Here is a 12,449-nt window from a genome sequence, read left to right as displayed (position 1 = left end):
CAGGATGATATTTTCTAGTTCTATCCATTTGCCTAAGAATTTCTTGAAGTCATTGTTTTAATAGCTGAGTAGTACTCTATTGTATAAATGTAACATGTTTTCTGTATCTATTCCTCTGTTGAAGGACATCTAGGTTCTTTGTAGCTTCTAGATATTATAAATATGTCTGCTATGAACATAGTGGAGCATGTGTCCTTATTACATGCTGGAGAATCCTGTGGGTATATGCCCAGGATTGGCAAATCTGGGTCCTCAGGTAGTACTATGTCTAATCTTTTGAAGCTATACCAGTCTGATTTCCAAAGGGATTTTACCATCTTGTAATCCCACTGGCAATAGAGAAGTGTTCCTCTTTCTCGATATCCTCACCAATATCTGCTGCCACCTGAGTTTCTGATCTTAGCCAATTTGGCTGTGCTCAAACAAATCAGTTGCCTTGCTCTATTCAAAGGATGAAGAGGCTGAGAAAGAAATTATGGAAATGACAGCCTTCACAATAGTCACACATAATATAGAATACCTTAGTGTGACTCTAATAAAGCAAGGAAAAGATCTGTATGAAAAGAAAGTCACGTCTCTAAAGAAAAAAATCGAAGAAGATCTCAGAAGATGGAAAGATCCCCCATGATTGTGGTTTGGCAAGATTAACCTAGTAAAAATGGCAATCTTGCCAAAAGCAATCTACAGATTCAATGCAATCACCATCAAAATTCCAACTCAATTCTTCATAGAGTTAAAAAGAGCAATTTGCAAATTCATCAGGAATAACAAAAAACCCAGGATAGCAAAAACTATTCTCAACGTTTCCTCTTTAAACCAAAGCCTTCCACCCCTGGTCTCCCTGTATGAATGAAGAGGTCCTCCTCTTACTGCAGAGGGGACACACTCTTATTTCAATGATCCCATTGTCTAAATCAGGGCCAGCACTGTTTGAAATTACAAAATCTCAAGACAAATTCTCAACTAATGATGGAGGCAAAATTACTTCTTACTTCTGACACTCCCTAATGAAATCAAAAGAACAAATTATCTGGTTCTGTCAGGCAGTGATACAGATATAATTTCTCCTTGTTCAAAATATCAGTCTTATTCACACATTCTCTTTACCATAGTTACATTTCGCATCACTTTTTGCTCAGTTACTGCTGTGTCTATAGAAAGATGATAGCTCTTTTTCTCTTCAGTGATTGGGCAAGGCAGGTAGGGCCAGGAGTGAAGGGAACACAAGAGTGGCAGAGTAGCAGGAACAGGGTCCTTCTAGGCTCCACCTGCGCACAAGAGCTGTGGTGCTCCACAGATGTCTGTGTGCAGGTCCTGCCAGAGGAGAACTGGTCTCCATAGAGTCTTTTGACTCCCAGGTTTGAAGGTGAGACCTCCCTTTTCTCTCCAGTGACTGGAAAAGGTGGGGACAGAGAGGAGCACAGGGAACACAGGAGTGGCAGAGCAGCTGGGAAAGGGACCTTGCTGACTCCATCTGCACCCAGGAACTAGTCTGAGCCACAGTCCTCTGTGCCAGGGGAGAGATAGTCTCACAGGGTTGCTGAGACTGTCTTGCAGGCCCACAGTAGGGACAAGCTCCATCCAAAGACAGCAGGACCAACTAACACCAGAGATAACTAGATGATAAAAGGTAAGCACAAGAAACCAAGAGAAACCAAGAAACCAACAGAAACCAAGACAATGTGATACCATCTGAACCCTGTTCTTTCACAATAGCAAGTACTGGATACGCCAACACACTGAAAAAGGAAGATTTGGATTTAAAATCACAGCTCATGATGTTGATAGAGGACTTCAAGAAGGACATAAATAACTCCCTTAAGAAATAAAGGAAAACTCAACCAAACAGGAATTGAACAAAACCATTAGGATCTAAAAATGAAAATAGCAACAATAAAGAAATCACAAAAGAAAACAACTCTGGAGATAGAAAACCTAGGGGAAAAAGTCAGGAGTCATGGATCTAAGTATCACCAACAGAACACAAGATATAGAAGAGAGAATCTCAGATGCAGATGATACCATAAAAAAGGTTGAGATACAGTGAAAGAAAATGTAAAATGCAAAATGCTACTAGCCCAAAACATCCAGGAAATCCAGGACACAATGAGAAGATCAAACCTAAGGATTACAGGTATAGAAGAGAGCAATAAGCTGGCCGGTGGTGTCTCATGCCTTTAATCCCAGCAATTGGGGGGCAGAGGCAGATGGATTTCTGAGTTTGAGGCTGGCCTGGTCTACAGAGTGAGTTCCAGACAGCCAGGGCTATACAGAGAAACCCTGTCTCAGAAAAAGAAGAAAAAGAAAAAGAAAAAGAAAAAGAAAAAGAAAAAGAAAAAGAAAAAGAAAAAGAAAAAGAAAAAGAAAAAGAAAAAGAAAAAGAAGAAGAAGAAGGAGGAGGAGGAGGAAGAGGAAGAGGAAGAGGAGGAGGAGGAGGAGAGCAAAGATGTCCAGCAACAAAATTATAGAAGAAAACTTCCCTAACCTAAAAACAACAGATGTCCATGAACATGCAAAAACCTACAAAACTCCAAATAGATTGGACCTGAAAAGAAATTTCTCTCATCCCATAATAATCAAAATACCAAATGCACTAAACAAAGAAAGAATAGTAAAAGCAGTATGGGAAAAATGTCAAGTGACATATAAAGGTAGATCTATCAGAATTACACCAAACTTCTCACCATGAGACCATGAAAGCCAGAAAATACTGGGCAGATGTCATACAGACCCTAAGGGAACACAAATGGCAACCCAGACTACTATTCCCAGCAAATCTCTCAATTACCATAGATGGAGAAACCAAAGTATTCCATGACAAAAACAAATTCGCACAATATCTTTCCACAAATCTAGCCCTTCAAAGGATAATGAATGGAAAACACCGACAAAAGAAGGGAAACTACACCCTAGAAAAAGCAAGAATATAATCTTTTTTTAACAAACCAAAAAGAAAAGAACCACACAAATACAACTCCAACTCTAATGACAAAAAAAAAAACAAAAAACAAAAACAAGAAGCAACAATGACTTTTCCTTAATATCTCTTAATATCAATGGACTCAATTCTCAAATAAAAAGACATAGACTAACAGACTGGATACATAAATAGGACTCAACATTTTGCTGCATACAGGAAACTCACTTCAGAAACAAAGACAAGCACTATCTCAGAGTTAAAGGCTGAAAAAAAATCTCCAAGCAAAGATTCCCAAGAAACAAGGTGATTCCCAAGAAACACCAAAAGGTGGTGTAGCCATTCTAATATCAAATAAAATCGACTTTCAACCTAAAGTACTCAAAAAAGATAAGGAAGGAAGCTTCATACTCATTAAAGAAATAATCTACAAGAAGAACTTTCAATTCTGAATATCTATTCTATAAATGCAAAGGCACCCACATTCATAAAACAAACTTTACTAAATCTCAAAGCACACATTGTACTTCACACAATAATAGTGGGAGACTTCAATGCCCCACTCTCATCAATGGAAAAATCATGGAAACAGAAACTAAACAGAGACACAGTGAAACTAACAGAAGTTATGAAACAAATGGATTTAACAGATATCTATAAAATATTTTATCCTAAAACCAAAGAATATACCTACTTCTTAGCACCTTATGGTAACTTATCCAAAATTGACCATATACTCAGTGACAAAAAAGACCTCAACAGATATAAATAGATTGAAATAATCCCATGCACCCTATCTGATTACCACGGATTAAGGCTGGTCTTCAAAAACAACAAAAACAACAGAAATCTAACAAACATATGGAAACTGAACAACATCCTACTCAACAATAACTTGCCCAAGGAAGAAATAAAGAAAAAACTAAAGACTTTTAATGATATAATGAAAATTAAGGGACAACATACCCAAACTTATGAGAGACAATGAAAGCAGTGCTAAGAGGAAAATGCATACATATCTGAGTGCCTCCAAAAAGAAACTGGAAAGAACATACACTAACAGCTTGACAGCACATATGAAGACTCTAGAACAATGAGAAGCAAATATACCCAAGAGGAGTAGATGGCAGGAAATAATCAAATTCAGGGTTGAAATCAGCCAAGTAGAAACAAAAAGAACTGTACAAAGAATCAACCAAACCAGGAGCTGGTTCTTTGAAAAAACCAACAAGATAGATAAACCCTTAGCCAACATAACGAGAGAGCAAAGAGACAGTATCCAAAGCAACTAAATCAGAAATGAAGAGGGAGGCATAACAACAGATACTGAGAAAATAAAAAAAAAAAAATCAGATCCTAATACAAAAACCTATACTCAACACATGCCAGGTACCAAAGTTAAATCAGGATTGAATAAATCATCTAAATCATACCATAACCCATAAAGAAATTGAAGCAGTCATTAATCTTCAGGGAAATGCAAATCAAAACAATACTGAGATTCCACCTCACCCCAATCAGAATACCTAAGATCAAAAACTCAGGGGACAGCAGACGGTGGCAAGGATGTAAAGAAAGAAGAACACTCCATTGCTGGTGGGATTGCAAGCTGGTAAAACCAGTTTGATAATTCCTCAGAAAATTGGACATAGTACTTCCTGAGGACCCAGCTATACCACTCCTGAGCATATACCCAGAAGATGTTCCAACAAATAACAAGGACACATGCCCCACCATGTTCATAGCAGCCTTATTTATAATAGCCAGAAGCTGGAAAGACTCCAGATGTCCCTCAAGTGAGGAGTGGATGCAGAAAATGTGGTACATTTATGCAATAGAGTACTACTCTGGTATTAAAAAAAAAGGAATTCATGAAATTCTTAGGCACATGGATGGAACTAGTAAATATAATCCTGAGTGATGTAAACCAATCACAAAATAACACACATGGTATGCACTCGCTGATAAATGGATATCAGTCCCAAAATTTGGAATACCCAAGATACAGCTCACAGACCACATGAAGCTCAAGAAGAAGGAGGACCAAAGTTTGGATACTTTGATCCTTCTTAGAAGGGGGATCAAAATACCCATAGCTCATATCTAACCAATAGACTAAGCATAGAATCCCCAATGGGAGAGCTAGAGAAAAGACCCATTAAGCTGAAGAGGTTTGCAGCCCCATAGGTGGAACAATAATATGTACCAACCAGTACCCCCCAGAGCTCCCAGGGACTAAACCACCAACAAACGAGTCTACATGGAAAAACCCATGGCTCCAGCTACGTATGTAGCAGAGGATGGCCATTTCAGACATCAATGAGAAGAGAGGCCATTGGTCCTATGAAGGATTGATGCCCCAGTGTAAGAGAATGCCAGGTCAGGAAAGTGGGGGGGGGGGCAGTTAGTAAGCAGGGGGAGGTAGGATAGGATAGGAGGTTTACAGAGGGGTAACAAAGAAAGGAGATACTATTTGAAATGTAAATAAAGCAAATATCTAATAAAATTTTTTAAAAAGGAATAACTTCTAAATCAGTTTTTGGTTTTATAAATTTAAGCATGATTTTTTCAGGTAGTTTGATATTCTATTTATATGTGCTTACAATTCTTTTTGTATTTTCAACTTAAAGAATTTAAGTTGAATTATCAATGTTATTAAATGTCACAATGTAATAAAGAAATAAAGTGAGATACATAATGCATAAAAAAACTAGAAGTCTTCTTTTTGTTTTTCTCATACATACTTATGAGCTGTAAAGGTGTGTTGTTCAGTAGAAAACAAGAATGAGTCACACAAGAGATGTCATGTTCTAAATGCGATTAGCAAATTCTTACTCATATGTGATTTTCTTTAGTTTGCAACACTGTTATTACTATATTGTATTTTCACATGAACTTCTCAGAGAAAACTCTACAATGTGTTATCGCTTGGAGAAAAGTACTTTATAGTAGACACTAAATAAAACACTGTACAACCTGACAAAAGAAAGATAATAGATGATAAAAATATAGATAAATAGATGTAACTATTTAGCTATATATATGAATGAGAACAATTAGAAATAATTATATAGAGAGATTTATAGATAGATACATATATCATATATATATATATATATATCAATTACATATTGAGATAATTAGATAAATGTGAACAACTAGAAATAACCACAACACATTGTGAACATTGTCTTAAGTTACATTTTCTATTATGGAACATATTAGGTCATTAGTTTATAACTTAGTCTCAATTCTGTTTTCAGAGATACTACTAGAATTTTTTGCCCTAAAAGTCCTTTAGGTCATCCTTAGTCAACTCTGAAACATCATAAGGCAGACTTAATAGCTTAGTATATTTTCTCTACCTCCTGAGATTGTAAACTCCCATTAGAATGGCCCAGTATACTCTGCTTATAGCACTTGAGGGCTTCTCTTGCCCAAAGTTTCAAACTATTCCTTATTTCTACTACAAGTAAATTCCAAAGGCCCAAGAAACACAAGGTCAGATTACAGAAAGCACACCTCCTGGTACCAATATTCTGACTGAATACTTGTCAAAAAAAGATAAAATAGAGATTGGAGCTGATAGTTCCTAGAGGATACAGTCCCTGGGACAAGGAGGTGAGTGTGGCAGGAACTTGAATCAGTACAGCATATGCACACATACACAGAGAGCAGATAGTAAGTGGAGTGTAGCAATTCAGTCTCAAGGCCTGCTTACATGAAATCATGTCTTCCAACTGGAATGAACCTCAGAAGTTTTACAATGTTCCCAAACAGTGCCACCAGCTAGGAATAAGTGTCCAGTTTCAAAGCCTATGGGACCATTTCACATTCACTACAACAGTTTTGCTCCTTTTCCCTTCAGAAGTTTGAGTAAATAGTACAATCATGTTCTCAAATATAGTAGACTAGTTTTTGCAGCTGATACAGCTCAGCTTAATTATCTCTTTCTCTTATTTTTCCAGCTGGCTGAGAAATTATAAGTAATCATGGCAAGAATATTTCTTACCAATGCTGTAGATTTCATGGGGTTCATGACAGGAAGTACAGTTTATCTGACTACCTTACTCTTCATGAGATTCATTTAAAGATCTTGACTAGTAGATGAAACAAGATCTCTTGCTTAAAGCCAAAAAAATGTGTTTAAAAAAACATAGGCACTGGTGAAAACAAAAATTTAAAAACAGTCATTTTGTATGAATGTAAATTTTTCTTTTTATGCTCCATAAAAATTATTTTGATTTTTAATACAACTAGTTTGAAAATTTCTGATGAGGAACCAACTGACTTGCCAGTGTTACCAGGTGGGAGGGCTCATTGTTATGCTTAGTAAATTAGTAGGCTAATTGGTGAAATTAACTGAAACTTCTATTTCAATGTAAGAAAACTTATGCCTGAGAGACCCCAACTCAAAAATGTAAGTTTTTAGATCCCTAGCAAACAAGCCTCAACATGTTCACTCAACAGCTGCCTGACTCTGAGAAAGGGCCCCTGAGGTCACGTATGCCCTCATCTCGGAAATAGCCGACATTTCCTTAACTCATCCTGAGACGCACTGTTTCAGGAACTGGCTGACCAAAAAGAATGTCTGCATGACTGCCTTGTGACTATCTTTACAATGTTCTACAATTTTACATTACCCCTATCTCCCCCTCCTTGTTTGTGATTTTTTTCTTTAAATACCCCTGACTCCAGTTACTCGGGGTTGATCTCCTCTGACCCTGTGCGGTTACGAGACAGTCCCAGTGCACTGGTTTTTCCTGAATAAACCTCATGGGTTTGCATCAAGAACGGTCTCCCATGAATTCCTTGGGTGTTGCTTTATCCCGAGATTTGAGTGAGGGTCTCCCCTCTTCGGGGGGCTTTCATGCCCATTACTACATTATAAGCTTGATGATTTTGAAGATACAAATATTTTTGTGTTCTCATGTACTGTTTTACATTTTTGCCAGGAAGTTGAGTTTGTATAACTTAATAGTAGATATATTTGGAAATTCTGGGCTTTATGTATAACAGTATATTTTAATAAATGATACTTTACTGAAAAAAAGACTTCAGATTTCACTGTTGATAAGATGATGGCCACACATATGCCTATAGAATCATTGGTGTTGAGGATATAGGAGGGAGGATAACAGGGGATGGCAGAAGGAGAACTTATCTGTGGAGAAAAGTCACTATTAAGAAAATAAACTGATTGAGCAGGATGCCTGGTAAATTACATTAGCCTTTCCATATGTGTGCATGTCCAAATGTAACTATGTGCATAACTGTACATATGTTCAGAACAAATACTCCATACATTCGTATACACACAAGCAAGAAACAAAAACATTCTAGGGTAAGTCAATGCAAATATTTTAGCAAGTACACAAAATATAGCAATATGCAGGCAAATGATTTTTGTGTTGTTTTAATAATAATATAAGTGATAATGATACGAGACCTAAGTGTTTCTCTTTAAGAATTTCTCCAGTGAATTTTTTACTTGCTTATTCCTCAAACTGTAGATAATTGGGTTGAGTACAGGAATTATGACAGTGTAAAATACAGAGTCCATCATATCCTGATCATCTACTTGTGGAGATGCAGGACGCACATACATGAAGAGAAGAGAGCCATAGTACAAAGACACAGAGAGGAGATGGGCTCCACAGGTGGAGAAGGCTTTCTTTATGCTTTTGATAGATTTCTGCTTTAGGATTGAAAGCAGAACAAGTGTGTAAGAGATAAGAATAGTCAAAATACTGAATGCCTGAATAGAGCCAGAGAAAATAAAAATCATCAGGAAATTGAGAGAAGTGTCATTGCAGGAAATCTTTAACAATGGCATAATATCACAATAAAAGTGATTTATGTTAGTGTTACAGAAACTTAGTTGGAATAAAAAGACTCCATGAATCAAAACATGAATGAATCCACCTAAAAAGGACAATGTCAAAAGACGCACACAGAGTCTATTTGTCATGATCACTGGATAGAGTAAAGGTTTGCATATGGCTACATAGCGATCATACGCCATTGCTGCCAAGAGAAAACATTCTGTGGTTGCACTGATTCCAAATGAAAAAAACTGTATCATGCATTCAGAGAAAGAGATCAGTTTATTCTTGGCAAAAAAGTCTAGCAACATCCTAGGTGTCACTGTGGATGATAAACAAGTATCCACAAAAGCTAAACTCCCAAGAAATAAGTACATAGGGATGTGAAGGTGGGGGTCATTCCAGATGAGAGTGATCAGACCCAGGTTGCCCACAATGGTGATGAGATAGATGAGCAAGAAGAACAGGAACAGGGGGATTTTCCACTGGGGCAGATGACGGAGTCCTGTGAGAACAAATTCTGTCAGCAGTGTTGTATTCTCTATTCCCATGTCCTACTGGATGTCCCTGAAATGAAAGGCAGTGAAAGTCACACATCATTCACTCTGTGTTTAGAAGGTGAATTTCTTAATTGTATAATTTAAATGTAGCCATATAATTATAAGAATGCCCTTTTATTTTATCTAATGATATGATACTTGATGGAAACTATACTTGAGATTGATAAATGATTTAGGTTCATGATCCAAATTCTAACTGTGAATATACCAACGGATTCATGTGAAAAAAATATGTCATCCAACATGTGTAAAAGAAAAAAATAACCTATCTGTGAACTTTGAATTGAGACTTTTAAACCTGAGCTTGAGAAATTAGGTGCATTAGTCTGCCATTTTTACCATCAACAGAAGAGTTGGTCTACAAAAGCTTAAGAATATCATGTGACCTGGTCCCTCCCTCCTGTAGAGTGAGTTGCTCCACTCCTCACCTGATCTCTATTTTAGAACCAATTTTATTTCTTATGAAATATTTCTTATTGTGATGAAGTGCCTATGTTACTCCACTGAAAATATGCAAATGTACCCTGGGCAAGAACATGGATATCTAACATTTTAATTTTTAAGGAAGAAAAGGTAACAGGAGTAAAAAGCTGGAGTACAATAAACCATGGATGCCTGCATGTTGACATGTAAGGATTTTTAATGGTTTTGGTGAAAGCCATTTTCTGCATGTTTTCTGCACGTGATAGAACCAATGTTGAAAAAGAGAAGAAATAGGGAAAATAAGAAGAAAATTGGGTAAATGAATGCTGAAAACAGTCTAAGAAATGTAAAGGACAGTTAGCATTTGTAAATTACAAATTTGTCAAGGCTGTAGAGAGCTTTCAACTAAGGATAAATGAGTGAGAGTACAAAAAGAGGACACTATGGTAAGGATAAACACAAGGAAGATAAGCAAAAATGAATATATACATACATACATATACACATATATACATACATATAGAAAAGAAAAATTATTTTAGTTACCCTGCAGTAAAGAGCACAAAACCCTAACCAGACACCTTAAGCCAGCAAATAAAAACTACAGTACTGTGAAAGGTTACTTCTCTTTTGCTTGTTTGCCACTAAGAAGACCGTCCCATCCCACCTTCACCAAGCATCACAGCCTATGCCTATTACACTTGGCTACCCTGCAGAACCTCATAACAAGATCCTATTTTGCATAAATCACATACCTAAGTCACAGACCAGAGAAATCCACTACAGACTAACATCATCATATCTTTAAAGTCATTATGCAGAAAATTAAAATATTTTTAAAAGCACTGTAAAAAGAATTCAAACTATTTTGATTATTCATATTTAATAATAAACTTAAAATATGTCAGTAATTTTTGTTGCTGTCTTTATGTAAATCTAGCTGTAGAAATCCAGAGCTAAAATAACTATAATGGAATAAATAGGATTCTTGAATATTTACAGAAAGCATGATAGACATTATAGAAGTCAATTCTCACTTACACATATCATGAAGGAAACTACTGAGGTCGTTAATATGTGTTGGCCTTTCTAAATCAGAGAAGAACACATCACAGGAAGGCAGTCATGTTTATAGCAATTCTTTTCACAGTGAGGCATTTTGGAAATTTAACTACCAATGCACAAATATAATAGTCTGTTTATATGAACTCTACCCTTCCACACAAGAATAAAATTGTACCCTTGCAAACTTCATAGAAGAGCATGTATTAGAGAATGAAAATTCCCATTTGGTTTAACTGTTCTCTGGAGAAGAAAGTAAGGGTGCTCTACTGGGCACCATTGATTTGGACTCCAATGAATGAAATGTCCAAATTGGTCCCCAAGAGTATCACAAACTTTAGTATTACAAATTTATAATGCTTTAAGAGTCTTGAATATTAACTATTGAAATTTCAGAGACATCCCACTTCCCTCTCAAGAGCCTAGGCATAAAGGAGTGATTCTTCCTTACCTTCATTTCCATACTTCTCACCAGGCCACAAATCCATCCTGGATTCCAAGTCTGGTTGCCCAACTTAGTCTGGCCACTCCCCCTGCACCCCAAAGGATCTGGGGAGGACCTGGCTTTCATACCACAACACACAGGTTTCTTCTTCTCTATATCCCAACTCTCTATCCAGTGATAAACCTCACAACTTTCTCCAGTGTCTAGACTTGACCCAGTATATCTGCCATGACATCTGGCAGTCATGGCAGTATATCTGCCAGAGACATGTCACTTCTCTGGATCCAAAAACTACATTTAGCCATGTACTCCATAACCTTCTCCAGTGTCTACCCAAGACACCCTGTACCTGCCACCATCCTCTGGTACCTTGTGTTACTAATATGAGATTGATCCTTTATTTTATATAAGCACTTAGTGCTGTAACCTTGCCTCTTAGGTCTACTTTCTTAGGGTTTCTGTTACTTTCAAGAAGCACGAGGACAGCAGCAACACTTACAAAGGAAAAGATTTAATTGGGAATGACTTACAGTTTCAGAGGTTTAGTCCATTATCATCATAGTGGGACATGGCAATATGTAGGCAGACATGGTGCTAGGGGAGAAACTCAAGATTTCTTCATATTGATTTGCATGCAACAGAAGGATACTGTGTGCCACTGAGCATAGCTTGACTATATATGACTTAAAAGCCACCTCCATTGTAGCACACTTTCTCCAACAAGGCCACATGGCCTAATAGTGCTACTCTCTATGGCCAAATCTTCAAACATAAGAATGTATGGGGTCCAGACCTATTCAAATTATCACAATCACATTTGTTAGGTCCACGGGTCTATGTATGTTCTGCTTTCATTTTCATTCAATTCTAAAAATAGTTTTTAATATTCTCATAGATTTCTTTCTTGAGCCAATTTTTAATTCAGTAGTGAGTATGGTTTCCACAAGTTTGCATTTTTTTTGGTGGTATGTAGCTTTGATGTGTGTTGGTCAGATAAGATACAAGACGGGTTCAAATAAGATTTCAGTGTTCTTACAACGGTTGACACTTGCTTCATGTACAAATGTGTACTCAATATTAGATAAAGTTTTATGACCTGCTAAGGAGAAATTATATTGTTTTATGTCTGGGTGAAATGTTCTAGACATATCTCTCAGGTCCATTTTATCTATGATATTATTTAACTAACTTTTCTGTTTAATTTTTGTCTGAATGAC

The 12,449-nt window shown here is 36.8% G+C and overlaps 1 protein-coding gene across 2 annotated transcripts; it reads right to left on the bottom strand.

The window, feature by feature from the left end:
- Positions 1–8,366: 8,366 nt before the first annotated feature.
- On the bottom strand, positions 8,367–9,522 carry LOC127665931 (olfactory receptor 187-like). Of its 2 annotated transcripts, XM_052158562.1 has the most exons (2): positions 9,511–9,522; positions 8,367–9,281 (listed from the first exon to the last, which is right to left on the bottom strand). In XM_052158562.1, exons 1-2 carry the CDS (start codon positions 9,520–9,522, stop codon positions 8,367–8,369), a joined length of 927 nt encoding a protein of 308 aa, XP_052014522.1. The 2 variants fall into 2 exon arrangements, with proteins under 2 accessions (XP_052014522.1, XP_052014521.1); XM_052158561.1 differs by lacking the exon at positions 9,511–9,522 and having other exon boundaries at positions 8,367–9,293.
- Between the last annotated feature and the right edge of the window lie 2,927 nt (positions 9,523–12,449).

The sequence above is a fragment of the Apodemus sylvaticus genome, chromosome 15 (genome assembly GCF_947179515.1).
Source record: "Apodemus sylvaticus chromosome 15, mApoSyl1.1, whole genome shotgun sequence".
Classification (NCBI taxonomy): Eukaryota; Metazoa; Chordata; class Mammalia; order Rodentia; family Muridae; genus Apodemus; species Apodemus sylvaticus.
This window is presented reverse-complemented; position numbering and strand designations above follow the sequence as displayed.